Source organism: Pan paniscus, chromosome 11, assembly GCF_029289425.2.
Source record: "Pan paniscus chromosome 11, NHGRI_mPanPan1-v2.0_pri, whole genome shotgun sequence".
NCBI lineage: Eukaryota > Metazoa > Chordata > Mammalia > Primates > Hominidae > Pan > Pan paniscus.
In genome coordinates this window covers 117,721,284-117,741,210 of record NC_073260.2, presented here as the reverse complement: position 1 = coordinate 117,741,210, position 19,927 = coordinate 117,721,284, and the positions used below count along the sequence as shown (strand labels likewise).

General features: G+C 41.9%; 1 protein-coding gene across 5 annotated transcripts in view; it reads left to right on the top strand.

Annotated features, from left to right (window-relative positions):
• KDM4C (lysine demethylase 4C) overlaps positions 1 to 19,927 on the top strand; it is a 410,581-nt gene that overhangs the window by 80,616 nt on the left and 310,038 nt on the right. For all 5 annotated transcript variants that reach the window (XR_008619779.2, XM_003823391.6, XM_008977026.5 and 2 more), the window contains one exon: positions 9,806 to 9,999. Coding sequence is in view for 4 of the 5 variants with exons in the window: in XM_003823391.6 (XP_003823439.1) it covers positions 9,806 to 9,999 (194 nt within the window). In the remaining variant the exon portion in view is untranslated. The remainder of the gene's footprint in view (positions 1 to 9,805; positions 10,000 to 19,927) is intronic.

Here is a 19,927-nt window from a genome sequence, read left to right as displayed (position 1 = left end):
TGAGGTCAGGAGAGCAGCCTGGCCAACATGGTGAAACCCTGTCTCTACTAAAACAAATAAAAATTAGCTGGGTGTGGTGGCATGTGCCTGTAATCCCAGCTACTCAGGAGACTGAGGTCAGGAGAATCGCTTGAACCTGGGAGGTGGAGGTTGCAGTGAGCAGAGATCGTGTCACTGCACTCCAGCCTGGGTGACAGAGTGAGACTCCATCTCAAAAAAATAAAAAGCTTCACAGTAATGGGTTAATGAGAAACACCATGTCACAATGCTGAAATATAAAAATGAGACCAATTCCAGTATTTATGAAGGGATTGTTTACAAAGAGCTGTGATGTACTGGACAGATAATACATTTGCTGTTGAGGAGACTAACTGTTCTGTTATAATTTCCTCTTTTTTTTTGGAGACAGGTCTCACTCTGTCCCCCAGGCTGGAGTGCAGTGCCACACTCATGGCAGCCTTGACCTCCCAGGCTAAGGTGCTCTTGCTACCTCAGCCTCCTGAGTAGCCAGGGCTATAGGTGCGTGCCACCATGCCAAGCTAATTATTGTGTATTTTATAGAAATGGGGTTTTGCTATGTTGTCCTGGCTAGTCTTGAACTCCTGGGTTCAAGCTATCTGCCTGCCTTGGCCTCCTGAAATGCTAGGATTACAGGCACGAGCCACTGCACCTGGCCTTTGTTCTAATTTTCTCTTTTTCTTTCTTTTTTCTTTTTTTTTGAGACGGAGTCTCGCTCTGTCGCCCAGGCTGGAGTGCAGTGGCGAGATCTTGGCTCACTGTAACCTCTGCCTCCCAGGTTCCAGTGATTCTCCTGCCTCAGCCTCCCGAGTAGCTGGGACTACAGGCGTCTGCCACCACGCCTGGCTAATTTTTGTATTTTTAGTAGAGACGGGGTTTCACCATATTGGCCAGGCTGGTCTCAAACTTCTGACCTTGTGATCCGCCCCCACTTCGGCCTCCCAAAGCATTGGGATTACAGGCATGAGCCACCGCATCCAGCCCTCTGTTCTAATTTTCAAACAAGGAGTCCTGTAAGTTACTGACTGGGCACCTTCCTTTCATCTGTAAAATGAAATGATGTTTTGCTTTTGATTTCCTAGCATGGGGGTTATCCCACCTCTTGTTTCTTTCCGATTCTATGTGAGATGGTGGTGCATGCCATGTTGTTAGGTAGAAGACATGTCCCCAGCTCTACAGTTAGCAAGCTTTGAGAGAGGCAATTTAAATGGGTGCTAGCTATGTCAGCCCTTGGAAAGACCAAGAGCACATCTAAATGTAACTTGGTGATGGCATTTTTGTGGTGGAAGAAAGACTGTAGTCCTGCCCATCTGTATATTCTTTTTGATGACTTCGTTAAGTTACGGGGTAGACCTGGAAACTTGAGAATCTTTAACAGGTTCTTTCAGTATTTTCTCAGATTCTTACAGAATCTAGGTGGCAGATCTTCTTTTTTTAATAATTGGATTTTCTAATGAAGTGGTAGTTCCCCCTGTGAATTCTTGAATTTCAAAAATTTTTGTTGGTCATTATTGGCCCAGTTTGGAGTTGGCTCTGTGGCACTGAAACTCAGGAGAAAGATGGGGGCTCATAGCTTTGTTTGGAAATCAGCCACATGAGGATAATATTGAAGGTGCTGAGGGTGACAGCAGGAAATGGGAAGGATGTTGTTGAGGATGGAATATAGAGTGATAACTGTGAAGATATGGAAAGACTTAGCGAGAGAGTGACAGGTTAGTGGTTTTGACCTAATTTTGGGGAACAAGGTTCATATAGACTTTTCCTCTTCTATTGTATGGAAAGTACCATAAAAATATGATTAGTAATAATCGTGTGTGTCAGTTTATCAATTTTTCTGTAGCAAACTCTGCTTTTATGTACAACAAATGAGAAAGCAGCCCCTAAAATATGCCAGAGTGAAGAAAATCTTCACGTTTTGTGTGTTCAGTTGTAAGTGTTTCAGTAATCATCCAGGGCTTCGTCCACAGTCTCCGTGTTGATATTGTAGCAGTTTCTCAGGTTTGTGGGCAAGTGACTATAGCTATTCCACTTGTTGGACAAAGCAGAATGCATGATCAGGCCGTCTTTGGTGCAGTTCACAGAATCATCACCTGTGCCTGGCAAATGGCTGAGTTCTAGCAGACCCTTCCTGCCATTCTGCTGCCTCACAGAGACTTCTCTTAAGAAGTTACACAGTTTTGTTCAGGGCTGTGCTAGATCCTACTTATCCTGGAGCTGGTTATCAGTTTTCTTAATTGCTCAGGCTTTGTGTTTTGCCATTTTACTTTGTTTTTCTTTGGCCATTTGCATATTGATCATGGAACAGAGAGATAAAACATGCTCATAGAGTGGATTCCTGTTAGGTTCCTGCCACTTGTATAGTCTCACTCCAGTTACTGGACACATTTATGGAGTAACTGATAGAGCTATTTAGTGTTGGACAAATATATGATTCATTTTAAAGCAGTAAGCTCACAACCACTAACTTCATATTTATAGCCTGTCTCTAAAACTCCTCCTTCCTTTATTCTTTTAAAATTACTGTAATAAGTATGGACTCTTTAATGCCTGCTACATTTTTTGCAGATTTGGCCACAGATTTATTTTCTTTTATCCACATTTCTTTTGTTTTTTTTTTTTTTTTTTTGAGACGGAGTCTTGCTCTGTCACCTAGGCTGGAATGCAGTGGCATGCGATCTTGGCTCACTGCAACCTCCGCCTCCTGGGTTCAAGTGATTCTCTTGTCTCAATCTCTTGAGTAGCTGGGATTACAGGCCCACACCACCACGCCTGGCTAATTTTTTTTTTGTATTTTTAGTAGAGATGGCGTTTCACCGTGTTGACCAGGGTAGTCTAGAACTGACCCCAAGTGATCCGTCTGCCTCGGGCTCCCAAAGTGCTGGGATTACAGACGTGAGCTACTGCACCAGGCCTGATCCACATGTTTTTAAAAGTTGGTTAATGTCACATAAAATTGGGATTTGGGGCTTAAAAAAAATCAGAAAATCTGGCAGCTTTCCCAGTGACTGAGTAATGGCTGTCTCCTTTAGACAGGATAGTAGGTTGGTTGTCTCCAAATACACATCACCCCCCCATACCCACCTTTTTTGACATATACCTGGCTGCCTTCACTAATTGCTGTTACCTGCCTGGCTCTTTGGGCACCTGAGTTTGTAAGTCCTGCTTTATTACTCAGCTCTCCACTTCCTGCTGTGCTCTTGTACTCTTTGTTTTTTGTTTTCTTTTTTCTGAGACAGAGTCTCGCTCTGTCGCCTGGGCTGGAGTATAGTGGTGCAGTCTTGGCTTACTGTAACTTCCGCCGCCGGGGTTCAAGTGATTCTCGTGCTTCAGCCTCCCAAGTAGCTGGGATTATAGGCATGTGCCACCATGCCTGGCTAATTTTTATATTTTTATAGAGATGGGGTTTCACCATATTGGCCAGGCTGGCCTCGAACTCCTAACCTCAGGTGATCTCCCATCTCTGCCTCCCAAAGTGCTGGGATTACAGGCATGAGCCACTGTGCCCGGCCTCCTGCCATGCTCTTTGGAACAGGATGCTGACAGCCGTCTTTGAAGTGGAGTGGTCCGTGAATCCATCGAGGTGCCCCTCTAAAAAGCTGTGGTCTGAACCCTCTCCCCATCTTTGAAAATGAAAAATTTAAGCAATTTTTCAAAATATTTTCACTTGTGTTTTGTAATCCTTTCTTTACAACTGTCCTATAAGGTAGGCATGTGTGGATTTATGTACTTTTGGGAAGCCTTAGGGCTTTCTCCACTTCTGCTAGGAATAATGTATTTTCTTGAAAACAGTTTCAGTGAAAGACTGGACTTTTCCTGTGGTCCTTTCAAGGTAGCCACAGTCTTCTTGTGGCCCAGTTTGCAGCATTGAACCCTGGGCGTAGCTCTGCCATGAAAGGCCATTGAGAAACCATCACATCCTATAATTGGTGAGTGGTGGAGCCAGCATTTGGTTGGAGAACTTTTGATTCCAGTGCAGCATGGTGCTATTCTGATACTGGGTTACTCTTTCAGATTGAAATTCTTCATTCCATTTTACTGTTTGCTGGGTGAGTGCAGCAGTGACACGGTTTTCAAAAGTTTACTAATAATCTATTTATTGTCTAAAAAAAAACCTTTTTTGTAATATTTGATGGACATGCCATCTTTTTCTTTTTGAGACATCTCACTCTGTTGCCTAGGCTGGAGTGCAGCGGCACAATCATGACTCACTGCAGCCTCAACTCCCTCCTCAGCCGCCTCTTGAGTAGCTGGGACCTGTGACATGTGTCACCATACCCGGCTATTTTTTAAAATTTTTGGTAGAGATGAGGTCTCTCTCTTTATTGCCCAGGATCGTCTCACACTCCTGGGCTCAAGTGTTCCTCCTGCCTCAGCCTCCTAAATTGCTGGTATTACAGGCATAAACCATCATTTTTACGTAATTTGAAAAAGCCTTTTCTCTGTTTTTCAGTACATTTTATAGTTTTATAACGTTGGATTGAGTCTTCTCTTTTCCTAGTTTTAATCCTTTGGACTATCTTCATTTACAAATATCTTTTGTTTTAAGTTTTTTTAATTTACACTATTTTTAAGTTTAGTGACATAATCAAATTAAATATGTGTGTTTTGACAATAAATGTGACCATTCTCCAGCCACCCCTTCACACACCCCGGGTTCTGAAGTGCATCTCTGATGTGGTCACAGTAATTTTTTGTTTTACTGACTTACATTTGCACTACAGTGTTGAGGGAACCGCCTATCATAATGCTTCCTTTAATGTGTTGTCCCACACAGCACTGTTTCACGTGATGTAAATGTGTTCTACAAACAAGCTTCCGTGGTCAAATGATTTTTGGGAAATGCAGAGTTAAACGAAGTTACACAGGGTTCCTTATGAGTGCTTTTGGGGGTGCCTGTCAGCGCTGTGACTGTCTTAAGAGCTAGAGTTAAAGAGGACAAAGTTTTTCGACCTTGGCATCTGATAGGACTGATATTTCTTTTTTTTTGAGATGGAGTCTCGCTTTGTTGCCCAGGCTGAAGTGCAGTGGCATGATCTCTGCTCACCACAACCTCCGCCTCCCGGGTTCAAGTGATTCTCCTACCTCAGCCTCCTGAATAGCTGGGATTACAGGTGTGTGCCACCACACCAGGCTAATTTTTGTATTTTTAGTAGAGATGGGGTTTCAACATGTTGGTCAGGCTGGTCTTGAACTCCTGACCTCGGGTGATCCGCCTGCCTCGGCCTCCCAAAGTGCTGGGATTACAGGCGTGAGCCACTGCGCCCAGCCAGGACCCATATTTCTAATGTTGCATTGGAAATATTTTGGGAAAAATTGAGCTACTATGATTTTCACATTCTTTCTTTCTGTAGGTGGAAATGGCTGATTATTTCTCAAGGTTTCTAACATGGCATGTTGCTGTGTTGTTCCCTTTAGTTTTGCAGAGGCTGAGTGCAGTTACTGTGGAGAGAGTCCAGGATGGCCTAGTTGAGACATTGAAGATTTAGGAATGCATTGATTGATTGACTAATTGAGACAGGGTCTTGCTCTGTCATGCAGGCAGGGGTGCAGTGGCGCAATCACTGGCTCACTCTAGCCTTGACCTTCTGGGCTCAATTGATCCTCCCATCTCAGCCTTCCATGTAGCAGAGATTACAGGCGCGAGGCACCACACCTGGCTAATTTTAAAATTTTTTGTAGAGACGGGGTCTCACTATGTTGCCCAGGGTGATCTTGAACTCCTGGCCTCAAGTGATTCTCCTTCCTTGGCCTCTGAAAGTATTGGGATTACAGGCATGAGCCACTGTGCCTGGCCTACGAGTGCTTTTAAACTGCTGTCTGATTCCTGATAGGAGGAAGATACTATCACTGATTGAAAGGGAATATCCCTAATAAAGTTCTCAGTTACACCTGTGTGCAAAAATCGTGGTCCAATTGTGAATTGTTCCAGAAAACAGATGCAGGATACGTAAAGGAATGGGGCAGGACAGGCGCCAACTGGGTAATTGGCATGAAAGGAGAAAGGGGCCGGGGCACGTAGACTCCCAGGCTTAGGACTCCAGTTAGTCCATTGGAAGTCAGGTGAGTTATGAATATTGCTCATGTGCCTGCTGAACATGTGTGGGAGAGTTTTGTTCGAGGGAGACAGAATCCAGGAGGAGACTTTTGTCTGTGAACTTGGCTGGTGTGCAGCCAATCAGAAACCTGATGGAATTAAGTTTTGAACAGTTCGGCAGATTCTAACTTGTCATTGTGGGGCTTGTGTGTAGCTGGGGTTTGGAGACTGCTTTTACACTAAATCATTCCTGTCACCTGCTCTCAAGTGAAGCAGTCTGCAGTGTAAGCCTTGCTGGTATTTGTGTAGAGTGGCACTGCCTCTGGTGGGAAGAATGCAGCAGCTTCACGTGTTTGCTGCTCCTGAACCTCAGATCTTTGTTGACAATGATGCTGAGAGAAGAGGATGATATGTTGTATTTTGAAAGGATCAGGACTAGAAGCATAAACCTTTAAAAGGGAAGGTCCAGGAGTCAGATAGATTTAGGTTAATCATTACCATCTACTTCTAGCTAGGAGTGTTAATTTTTTCATTTGTTCATTTGGGAATAACATTACCTATTTTATAGGATTGTTTAGAATAAATGTAAGATACAAGTGTGTATAGTGTAATGAGGTAGTATATTGTATAACACTTCACTTTAATGATAACTAGGTGCATTTTTGGTCTAAGTATATGAGACAGACCTGGTACTTTTCAGAAGAGCCTTTGTGGAGCCTGTTTTTGGAGTCAGATAGCTAGTTTAATAGTAGAGAACAAAAATTGGAGAAAGAATTTTGAAACAATAAGATTTATCTCTCTCTGTTGGTTATTCTTAATATTTGCACAACTGGTTAATTGAAATTATATGACTTTTTATTTTAGCAAAATAAATTACTTTTTAGCAACCTTCCCTTGCTGAGAAGAAACTGCTGCAAATATGTTATTTGCCCATTAACGGGGAGAAATTCAGTAGTGAATTTAATCATATTTTATTAAATAATCACTTCTCACATGCTTGACTTGTTTTTTGGGAGGCTTTCCGGTAAGATTTGCTAGAGAATAGTGGTGATATTTATTATATCAGTTCTAATAATTAAATTTTATTTTATTAAAGTTTATTTTCATTAGCTTATTTAGTGCTCCGAGCAACTCTAGGAGGGTACAAGAACCCTTGTGTTTCCATGAAGAAAGACTTGACACTCAGAAAAGCTCGGTGATTTTCCCCTCAGTGACCTGCAGAGCTGGGGTTATAATCTAGGTCTTTTTGTCCAGCACTATTTGATCTCTACCCTCTTCCCCTTATACCATGGGTCTAGGATATCAAGGGATTCAACCTTGGTTATTTTTAAAAGATAGTGTCAGTCAGAAATAAAACTTAGATGTCTCCATATGTAGGAATTTTAGAGAAATAGTTTGTGTCTAAATTTGCAAGCTCATTCAGTTTAAAAATGGTTCCTATAATATGGTGCTCATTTATTACTTCAGATTCATTGCTTCACTAATGACTTTTAAATAGGACTCTATTATTAGAGTGATTGGACTGAAGTCTGATTGGATTAGAGTTAAGAGATTGCATCACTATAAATAGAATGAGATAAAATATTTTACATAATGTGATTGAACTTCTATGAGGTCTGAAAAGTTGGAACCTAGGATGTTCTCTTTTTTTGTTTTTTTTTTTGAGATGGAGTCTTGCTCTGTCGCCCAGGCTGGAGTGCAGTGGCACGATCTCGGCTCACTGCAAACTCCACCTCCTGGGGCCGTTCTCCTGCCTCAGCCTCCTGAGTGGCTGGGACTACAGACGCCTGCCACCAGGCCTGGCTAATTTTTTGTATTTTTAGTAGAGACAGGGTTTCACCGTGTTAGCCAGGATGGTCTCGATCTCCTGACCTCGTGATCCACCCGCCTCGGCCTCCCAAAGTGCTGGGATTACAGGCGTGAGTCTCCGCGCCCGGCCGGATCTTCTCTAAACGGATACTTTGACCAGTTTCCAAATAACAAGCTTCTCAGCGTGCGGCCTAAGTTGTAGATAGAGTGGCTACTTAAGAGAATTTGGGAATTAAATTATGTCCTTTGGCATGTTCAGTTATGTTACCTGAGTCAGAGTTTCATTAGCTGCTTCATCAATAGTTTTTTAACCCCATAGCTTTAGACAGTAAGGTTAACACACTGATTAGAAAATCATTTAAAGACCAAAATGAAAACAGAACAACTCTAAAAGCTTTTAGTGTGTTTAGGAAATGTTAGAAGTGGTTGTATGTGAAGCCATTGGTATAGTTATTGGAGAGGACAATTTTGGTAGACATAGATGAATTTAATACCCTCAATTTTTTATTTTTAAAATAGACATGGGGTCTTGCCATGTTTCCCAGGCTGGTCTTGAGCTCCTGGGCTCAAGTGATCTGCTTTCCTCAGCCTCCCAAAGTGCTGGGATTACAGGCGTGAGCCACTGCACCTGGCCAATGTGCTTCTCTAATAGTGCATTAGCACGAAAAGGTTGGAATGGCTTTAAAGGCATTTCAGTTTCCCCATGATTACACAGGAACATGCCTAGTCTCTGATATTTAGAATTTGATAAAAATATATGGTAAAAATGCATAGTTTGTAAAAATTTCTAAGCAGTTGTGAACTGTAGTGAATTCATGAGTGATTGGCTGGGTGTGGTGGCTCACGCTTGTAATCTCAGCACTTTGGGAGGCCGAGGTGGGCAGGTCACTTGAGGCCAGGAGTTCGAGACCAGCCTAGGCAACATGGCGAAACTCCTGTCTCTACTCAAAATACGAAACATTAGCTGGGTGCGGCGGCCTACACCTGTAGGTCCAGCTGTGTGGAAGGCTGAGGCATAAGAATTGCTCGAACCTGGGAGGTAGAGGTTGTGGTGAGCTGAGATTGCACCACTGCACTCCAGCCTGGGCGACAGAGTGAGACTGTCTCAGGGGAAAAAAAAAATGATTGTTAAGTTCTAATCAAACCAGAATCTTTTCCTATCACCTTAACTCTTATAGTAGTGACTCTAACCTTCCCTCGCTCTGCCATCACCATCCGTATTGTTATACTGTTATAAAACTACATTATTCCAGCAGTTTTACCAAAGTTGGGATAAGTATTTTTAATAGGCATTATGTGTTTAAATTTTTCCATTAACCTAAGAGGTAAATATTTATTTGAAGCATCAGTAGAAGCACAGTGATCAGTGGATACTGCCAAGAGTTTTTCCAATAATTAGAGTGGAACTTTAAGGAAACAATGTATTACATGCTAAGATTGAATGGATAGGGATGGGAGAGAGATAGCAGAAGATATATTTTGCTATTGGTTTCTTGATGTGATATGTGATGGTGAATATTACCTCTAAACTAATGTGCAAAAAAACCCAAGAAAACCCAAATCTCAAAACCCCAAAAACAAAAAGGTGTGCCAAGGAGGGAAAGCACATGCCAGATCATCTACTTTGAATCAGTAATTTTTTGCTGACAGCCAAGTTGGGAGTGGGTCTGTAACTTTCATTTCCATTTGGCATCAGGAAGCTATTTGGTATAAATTTCTACCAGATAGTTATATGGAACCACATTATGCTGGTAGTAATCTTTGACTAATAATAATGGACATATGTATGTGGCTCTTGAATAAGGGTTGTTTTATTTTTCAGTTTTCAGTTAGTTAGAATATACAGCGTGATAATTTTGGTGGATAGTGGTTTGATTAGTAAATGCTATCTTTCATGGTTTAGTAAGATTTGATTTCTCTCTCTTTTTTTCTCTCTCATTCCAGGGTGTGGATGAATGGAACATAGCTCGCCTCAATACAGTCTTGGATGTGGTTGAAGAAGAGTGTGGCATTTCTATTGAGGGTGTAAATACCCCATATCTCTATTTTGGCATGTGGAAGACCACGTTTGCATGGCACACCGAAGACATGGACCTCTATAGCATTAATTATCTCCACTTTGGAGAGCCCAAGTCTTGGCAAGTTACTTGTTTAATATTCATTTGCTTTGGAGTTTTGAAATTTGGGCATCAGGCACATATTGAAGAGGATTTTGTTCTTTGATTTGGTGGATTCAGATTTATGTGAGCTGTAAGGAAGTTTTTGACTGTAATAATTAATTGTCTTCTATTCTGTCTGGGATTGTGCTTGGAAACCATAAACCCCATGGTAACTCGTACAGTCATGCACTGTATAACAATGTTTAGATCAATGATGGACCACAAATACAACGGTCATCCTGAGTTTATAATGCAATTGAAAAATTCTTTTTCCATGTTTAGATATGTTTAGCTAAATAAATACTTTGTAGCTAAATACTTTGTGTTAAAATTGCCTACAATATTTAGTACAGTACAGGTTTGTAGCGTAGAAGCAATAAGCTATGCCATATAGCCTAGGTCTGTAGTAGATCCACTATCTAGATTTGTGTAAGTCCACTCCATGATGTTCACACAATGGCGAAATTGCCTAACAACATATTTCTCAGAAACTATCACTGTTATTAAGTGATGCATGACTGTATATGTAAAGTTGCCTGTAGTCCATTTTGTGAACCATGAATTGATAAATATTTTAGGCTTCAAGAATTTATTGGGCATCTTTACTTTGAGCATTTGTTGAATGGTATGTAGGAGGTAGTTAGGAGTGAAGAGTTGACTTCCTGGGTGTAGTTTCAAACCATCTTCATGATCTTCTGGTTCATCCTCCTCTAATTATTTTTATTTTATTTTATTTTTTTTTGAGATGAAGTCTTGCTCTGTCGCCCAAGCTGGAGTGCAGTGGCGCGATCTTGGCTCGCTGCAACCTCCGCTTCCTGGGTTCAAGCAATTCTGCTGCCTTAGCCACCCAAGTAGCTGGGATTACAGGCCCAGCTAATTTTTTGTATTTTAGTAGAGACAGGGTTTCACCATGTTGCCCAGGCTGGTCTTGAACTCCTGAGCTCAGGCAGTCTGCCCACCTTGGCCTCTCAAAGTGGTAGGATTACAGGCATGAGCCACCACACCCAGCCAATGTATTTTTTATTTTTTATTTCTATTTATTTATTTTTTCGAGACAGGGTCTCACTCTGTTGCCCAGGCTGGAGTGCAGTGGTGCAGTCTTGGCTCACTGCAACCTCCACCTCCTAGGTTCAAGCGATTCTCCTGCCTCAGCCTCCCGAGTAGCTGGGATGACAGGCGTGTGCCACCACGCCTGGCTAATTTTTGTATTTTTAGTAGAGATGGGGTTTCACCATGTGGGCCAGGCTGATCTCGAACTCTTGACCTCAGGTAAGCCACCCTCCTCGGCCTCCCAAAGTGCTGAAATTACAGGCATGAGCCACCACGCCTGGCCAAATGGAACTTTTTAATAAGTGGTCTAGGACTCATACAGGCTCCAGTGACAAGAGAATCTGATGGGATTATTCATTACTCAGATGTTTATTTGTTATTACTTTTTGTAGAGATGGAGTCTTAGTGTGTTGTCCAGGCCGGTGCTGACCTCCTGGGCTCAAGTGATCCTGCTGCCTCAACCTCCCAAAGTGCTGAGATTACAGGTGTGAGCCACTGCACCCAGCACTCAGGTGTTATTTGTGGGCCTGGTTTGAGCACATGCTTAAGGACAGGGATCTCTGTTGTGTTTGTACAGCATTACTGTAAAGTTTGTTGGAATGTCATCTTTTAGTTTTTTCAGAACTTAGCTTGGAGAGACTAGGAGAAATATTTTCAACAATGGTTAGGCTCCTGGACATTTCTCAGCTGCTTTGTTATCTTGATGCTCTTTCTGACATTCACTTAAAGTGTGGATAAAATTGAATGAAATGGGTGAATTCAACATGTTAATAAAATCTAGTATGTAGGCAACTACATACTATGTCTTGCTTAAGAAATCTGAAAAGTTAGTAGCAAAACTTTTCTGGGGATTTGTTAAGGAATTAATAAATGAGGATGCCTGGGACGTTAATTTGAGTTTTCAGTATTAGGAAAGTTTAAATGAAGTGTCTGCTTTCTAATTAAGAAAGATGGCTGTCTTGTCTTCTCCTGGGAACAGGTTGATGTTGTCTCCTAATGATCACTTCAGGAAGAATATTCTGGTCAGGGCTAAGATGGATTCTGGTGTCTTGTGTCTTTGGGAAAGAGCATCACTAATCATGAGTGAGAATAATTATGCCCATTTTCAAAGTATTTCTTTCTTGCAGCTTGTATATGTGCAGTAGTTAATTACTTTATTAGTTATTAAGTATACAGCCTCCATCAGACGCATTAAGAGTAGATTTATACTGTCACTATTATCCTTAACCTTGGCCATTGTTTATAATGATAAAATAATAAAATGTACTAGTGAGTTATAACACTGATTCTACATACTATTTCCTAAGATAACTACTGTAGGAAGAGAGTGTTATAAATGCCCCTACAGATATTTTCTAGTAGATGTATGAAATATTACATTTCCTCAGCATAAATAATTTTGAGGTAAACTTTGTCATTATTAAAATTCATTTTAGCAATCCTTATAATATATTTGAGGTTAGCTTTGAAAGATGTTAGAAGCAACACAAATTCATGGAAGTATTTGGAGGCAGGCGGTTTGGCAGAGCTTAGGACACGAGGGCCCAGTAATCAGGGCTGTAGTCTTTATTATGCACTAGTGCATGTGGCTTTGGGCAAATAACTCTGCTTGTCTGGACTGCAGTTCCTTCACTCCCCCAAGTCACAAGGTTAGCCAGGATGACCTCCAGTCATTCTGATTCTGTGACTCATGATCAGAGTCACAGGAATATTTTTATTGAGTTGACAAAACGAGAGGATGAAGGGCTGTAAGGTTCTGTATGCACATGTGGGTGCGTGTGCACCAGCATCCTCTTCTGCCTGTCCTCTCCTTGTTGAGCTGTATCTCCCCTTCAGTATGGGATGGTTGCCTTTACTTTTCTCTAGTGGGTGGCCTCTCCTGTGCTTGACATATCTGTCACTATATTGTTTTCTCTTCTGTCTCTCTGACCTTATAGGTTGGCATTTCAAGTCTACTCCTTCCTCTTGAATTCTACCTCCAGGTACCAGGCTCTGGATGGGATTATTGCAAAGACTGCCTATGATTCCCTCCTTACTTACGGGCCCATGCTGGTCTCATCTGTCCATGTTTCACTTAGGGTTTGCTTAAAGACTCTCTGGACTATGTGCTGCCCCTACTTTAGACATTGTTTTTGCATCTTACAACTGGTTGTGGCCACCCCTCCTGCCATCTCCCTCATTTTCCCACCTCCTTTCTCCCCGACCATCCTCCAGCTTGCCTGTGTGTGCCTTGAAGTTAAGGTCCATGGTTTTGTTTTTTTGGTGTGTGTTTTTTTTTTCGCCTTTGAATCATCAGCACTTAACACACAGGGCCTGGCTATAGGAGCGATGCCCTGTAAAGAATTCTTGTATTGAATTAGAAGAGTGTTAAATTATTTTGGATCCATCTCTTTAAGGGCAGGCATGGAAACTTTTAATAAAAAAGATTCTTTTCTAGGCCAGGTGCGGTTGCTCATGCCTATAATCCCAGCACTTTGGGAGGCCAAGGTAGGCGGATCACTTGAGCCCAGGAATTCAAGACCAGCCTGGGCAACATGGCAAAACTGTTTCTACAAAAAAAAAATACGAAAATTAGCCGGTCATAGTGGCTCACGCCTGTAGCCCCAGCTGATCGGAAGGCTGAGGTGAGAGGATGACCTGAGCCCGGGGAGGTCAAGGCTGCAGTGATCCGAGGTGGTGCCACTGCATTCCAGCCTGGACAACGGAGGGAGACACTGTCTCAAAGAATAAAAAATAAATAAAAATAAAAGCCTAAAAGGTAACTATTAAGAATACTAAGTTTCCTGAGTTGCTATACATAGGAGACATACATTTCTAGCTACCGTGTGTGGCAGGTTTGCGGAGTAAGTGTTCATGAACACAGGTTTGTACTGAAGAGACTTCAAAGCAGCTGATGATTTATTTGAACATTTCTGGCTTGAAGGTTTAAGGGGAAAAGTATCCTTAGAGTAAGCAGATAGAAAACTGGTGATGGCAAATTCTCTCAGCTTTCATTTATCTGGGAAGGACTTTATCACTCCTTTATGTTTGAAGGACAGCTTTGCTGGTTTCAGTATTCTTGGATGACAATCCCCATTTTTCAGCACTTTGAAAATGCCATCTCACTACTTCTTGGCCTATATGATTTCATTGAGAGATCTGTTGCCAGGCCAGTTAGATAGAGTTCCTTTATATGTCATTGCTTCTTTTCTCTTCCTGTTTTTAAGATCCTTTCTTTATCTTTGAGAAATTTATTATATGCCTTGGGGTAATCTTATTTGGGTCATATCTGTTTGGTGATCTCTAACTTTTCTATACCTGGTGTGATCTCGGCTCACAGTAACCTCTGCCTCTCAGTTTCAAGCAATTCTGCTGCCTCAGCCCTCCATAGCTGGGATTACAGGCATGTGCCAACATGCCCAGCTAATTTTTTTTTAAATTTATTTTATTTATTTATCTTTTTCAAGTTTTGGAAAGTTTTCTGTTGTTATTTCTTTGAGTAAGCTTTCTACTCCTTGCTCTTGCTCAGTTCCCCCTTGAACAGAAGTAATTCTTAGATTTGGTCTTTAGTGGTAATTTTCTATATCTTTTTGGCAATCTTTTTTTTAATTTATTTTTTTTCTCCTGTGTCTATGTATGTGCCTGTCTTCAAGCTTACTGTTTCTTTCCTCTGCTTGATCAATTCTGCTGTTGAGAGCCTCTGATGAATTTTTTAGTTCAGCAAATGTATTTCTTAGTCCCAAGATTTCTGTTTGATTTTTTAAAAATTATTTCAATCTCTTTGTTTAAATTTCTTTCTTTCTTTCTTTTTTTTTTTTTTTTTTTGTGAGACAGAGTCTTGCTCTATTGCCCAAGCTGGAGTGCAGTGACGCGATCTCGACTCACTGCAAGCTCTGCCTCCCGGGTTCAAGCAATTCTCCTGCTTCAGCCTCCCGAGTAGCTGGTACTGCAGGTGCCCGCCACCACGCCTGGCTAATTTTTTGTATTTTTAGTAGAGACGGGGTTTCACCGTGTTTGTCAGGATGGTCTCGATCTCCTGACCTCGTGATCTGCCTGCCTTGGCCTCCCAAAGTTTTGGGATTACAGGCGTGAGCCAAAGTGCCCCGTCTTTGTTAAATTTCTTTGATAAATTCTTGAACTCCTTTTCTGTGTTATCTTGGAGATCACTGGTTTCCTTGAAAGTGCTATCTTGAATTCCTGATCAGAGAGCTTACATATAGCTATGTTATTAGGGCCAGTCAGTCACAGGTTTCTTGCTTTGTCCATTTGAGAAGATCATGGTTCCCTGTTTGCTATTGTTTCTTGTGGATGTATGTCTATGACTTTGCGTTATTGTAGGCTTAGTTATTTATCTCAGTCTTCTCTCTTCTTTTTTCTTTCTTTTCTTTTCTTTTTTTTTTTTTGAGACAGAGTCTTGGTCTATCACCTGGGCTGGAGTTCAGTGGCGTGATCTCAGCTCACTGTAACCTCCGCCTCCCAGTTTCAAGCAATTCTGCTGCCTCAGCCCTCCGTAGCTGGGATTACAGGCATGTGCCACCATGCCTAGCTAATTTTTTTTTAAAATTTATTTTATTTATTTATTTTTTTTGTGCGACGGAGTCTCGCTCTGTCGCCCAGGCTGGAGTGCAGTGGCGCAATCTCTGCTCACTGCAAGCTCTGCTTCCCGGGTTCACGCCATTCTCCTGCCTCAGCCTCCCGAGTAGCTGGGACTACAGGTGCCCGCCACCACCATGCCTGGCTAATTTTTTGTAGTTTTAGTAGAGACAGGGTTTCACCGTGTTAGCCAGGATGGTCTCGATCTCCTGACCTTGTGATCCGCCCGCCTCGGCCTCCCAGAGTGCTGGGATTCACCGCGCCTGGCCACCCAGCTAATTTTTGTATTTTTAGTTAGAGACAGGGTTTCACCATGTTGGCCAGGCTGGTCTCGGACTCCTGACCTCAGGTGATCCACATGCCTTGGCCTCCCAACGTGCTGGGACTACAGGCATGAGCCACTGCACCCATCCTTTTTTTTTTTTTGGTTACTATTAAGTGTGTCTACTTAGAGATTCTTATAATTTACCTTGGATTTATTTACCAAGGATATTCTTGACCCTTCTTTCTTTCTTTTCTTTTCTTTTTCTGCTAGGTTACTGTTTCCTTTTTGGTACCAGATGGTGCCTTCAGCCCAGGTTTTCCTTAGCTCTAGTAAAGGATCAGAGTGCCCCCTGTCCTGAATGGGGTATTTCCCAAAGGGTGTGAGAGGGCTAGCTGGGGGTTCATTCCCAGGAGACCTGTGGGACAAACCTCCTACAGTGTAGTACTGCTGAGCTGCCACTCTGATTTGGCATCTCCGTTGGCTGAATTGCTGAGTTTCCAGGGCTGGGAATGGTATTCCTGCCATCGCTCTTTGTGTCTGGCTGTCTTGAGGGATATTTCTTTCTTCAGGTACTCCCAATGCTTCCTACAGATTGAAGAAGGGACAGTGTCCTCCTAGGAAACCCACAATGGTGGGAAAGCTGGTTGTCCACCTTGATCTCTATTCTTGTGTAGAAACCGTGAGTGGGGGGTTTATTTTCTGCACACTTGACTTCAGGCAGATCAAAGGAAGGGGTGCTGAGGATATAGAAGTCTCTTATTCTCTTACCATTTGCTTGGAATTTTTTTACTTCTCTGGGATCTGACGACTCCTCATATTTGAGTTCTAGGAAATTGCTGGTGATGACTTGGTGCCGTATATATATATATGTACACACACATATATATATATATGTACACACATATATATATAGAAAAATGTATGTAAAAATGTATATATGTGTATATAAAAATATGTTTGTGTGTGTGTGTGTGTGTATATATATATATATATATATATATATATATATTTTTTTTTTTTTTTTTTTTTTTTTGAAGACGGAATCTTGATCTGTCACCAGGCTGGAGTGCAGTGGTGTGATCTCAGCTCACTGCAACCTCCGCCTGCCGGGTTCAAGCAATTCCCCTGCCTCAACCTCCCAAGTAGCTGGGATTACAGGCACACACCTACACACCCAGCTAATTTTTTGTATTTTAGTAGAGACGGGGTTTCACCATGTTGGCTAAGATGGTCTTGATCTCCTGACCTCGTGATCCGCCCACCTCGGCCTCTGAAAGTGCTGGGATTACAGGTGTGAGCCGCTGCGCCCGGCCAGTGCTGCATATTTGTTTTTGGTTTTCTGTGAAGGTTGGGGGAGGAGTGAATCCAGCTTGCTTCTATAGCACCATTTTGGTATCAGAAACCACAATTGATATTTGAATAAATGATCATTTGGAAAGAGTAATGTTCTCAGATGATTCCTATATAAGGTAAGATTATTTTTTGTTGGGAAAAGTTTGCTTCAGAAAATTTTTGATATGGGCAGACAGCTTTATATGGGCATGTTTTTCATTTATCGTCAACTTCTTGTGTTCTTACATTTTAGAATCTTCTCGAAATGGCATCTTTCCCTGTTTTATTAATGCTTGATGCTGTTACAAAACATTGCATCTATGTTTGGTGATTTATGATTTTATATGTTTTTCCAATTTCTTCATTACTTACTGAGCACACACCTGTGTCAGGTACTGAGCTAGGTGTTAATAATACCATGAACATGTGAACTCGACAGAATGGCTTCTACTTATGAAACTTACTAACAGTTGACACACAAAGCTTTTAGCCCCTCCCCTGCACTTCCCCACTGTCTTTTATTGCAGTAGCAGAACGCTTGTGGGCAAAATTTCAGTGGAATTAACATCTTACATGGAATCCAAATCTTACACAGAACACTTACGTATCAACCAGAAAGAATGTTTTCTGTGATAGGTCCCTACTTTGGAAAAACTTTCACACAGAGATTTTCAAAACTTTCTATACATGGAAGTTTCTGCAGAATCTCAATATTTAAAGCAGGAAACATAAGGCAGAGCTGATATGGATGAAATGTGTGGTGAGAAGCTTTCTCGCACCAAACCCTCCCTGGAGGCACCTTGTAGAGCTGAGGCCCTATGAAGACACCAGATAAAAAGCCCCCGAGAGAAAGAACTCAGCTCGAGCTTTGCCTCTCCCTTACGCCACTGGTGGCCCGTTTCCTGACAGAACGTTTAGGTGAACTGGAGACACTCTAGCAACCATATGTGCAGGCAGTCCTACGTGAGGAAACTTGAGGAAAATATCCTCACGTGAAGAGAGTTTCCGTAGGTAACATAGCATTCATCCCAGGAAACCCTGGGAACTTTGGGGTGTGCCATAAAAAGCAGTTTGAAAATCGGTTAACTGGATCACCGATTTGAGCCACCCCTCAGTATCCATGAACTGTTGGTTCCAGGTTCCATTCACAATACCAAAACCTGTGGCTGCTCACGTCCCTGATATAAAGTGCGTGGTAGTTACCCATGCACATCCTCCCCTATACTTTACATCATTTCTAGATTACTTGTAATCCCTAATACAATGTTAATGCTATGTAAATAGTTGTTATCCCGAATTGTTTAGGGAATACTGACCAGAGAAACAGTTTGTACAAGTTCATACAGACACGACCGTTTCCCCTCCACGTATTTTTGATCTGTGATTGGTTGACTCCATGGATGTGGAACTCTCGGTGTGGAGGGCTGACTGTACTAGAAAAGTCACTTTACTTCTGCATGTATTATATGTTGAGTATTTTGGAGAGGTCAGGAAAGCTTTTTAAAAGTTGTTCAGAGTTGATATCAACTAATTTAGAATACCTTTTTTCTCACGAAAAATAGTGTGTAAAACACTAAATTATTTTCTACTTAGAAAATATTCAGTAGACTAGGTAATATAAAATATATTATTTCTTGAAAGTCAAGTTTTGTGCCATTGTCTTACTAGATTTTATAACAATGATGTTAGGTAATGGTAACTTACTAATTTTTCTGATCGCTCGGGGAATTAATTTACATGTATGTGGTTATCGAATTGTATTTGAAATTCCAGATTAAAAAAAACTGCCCAACTTTCCAAAGCTTAGTTATTCCCTTCTTGTAAGGATTTTTTCTCACTGTGGCTTCCACAGTTATGACTGCCTGCACATATGGTTGCTAGGGTTTCTGGTTTTCATCTGAATGTTATGTCAGGAAATGGGCCACGAATGGCATTAAGGGTGCGGCTGAGCTCTAGCTGAGTTCCTTTTCTCAGGGGCTTTTAATCTCAGGTTCTGTAGGGCCTCATTTCAGACACCTCATTCTCCAGGCCGTACTCTTAGATGCCTAGCTTACAAGGCAAGAGGACTGGCATTTAAGTGACACCTCTTTACAAACATGTTTATTGTTACTGTTTTAGCTTAGATTACTTGGGGAGTTCACTCTGAGATTGTGTGCCAGGGCTTTCTTGTATAGTGCTCCGGGAATAATACTGCTCCCAGTTGGGGAGGCAGGACTGGGCAGAAGGGGAAGGTAAACTCCAGCAGAGTCCTGGCAGATCCTAAGGGCAGTGCTGGAGCTGACATTGCCCTTCAGAATTGCCCCAAATTCAGGCAAGATGGCCAAGCCTTTATACTCAAGCCTGGACCATCCCTTGCATGTGGGCCGCCATTCCCTCCCTCTTCAAGGGGTATGTTCTTGGGGGAGGGAACCTGAACTCATGAAGGCAGCAAGGGCCTTGCCAGGAGTGGGACTTGGCAGCCTGCCTGCAGCATCCCCTATAGCCATGCTTTCTGTTTCTCACGTTCATCTGTTTTTAAGAACTGAAAGTTAAGTATGAAATGTTCTACTTTCCACAGTTAACTAACAAGACTTCATAATTTAAAACTTAATGCTTAATCTTTAATAAATGCACAAGTATTAAAACTTGTTAGCACCATGAGTAATGCGAAAATGTAACATAGTCGCATCTATAAAATCCATAGTGGTT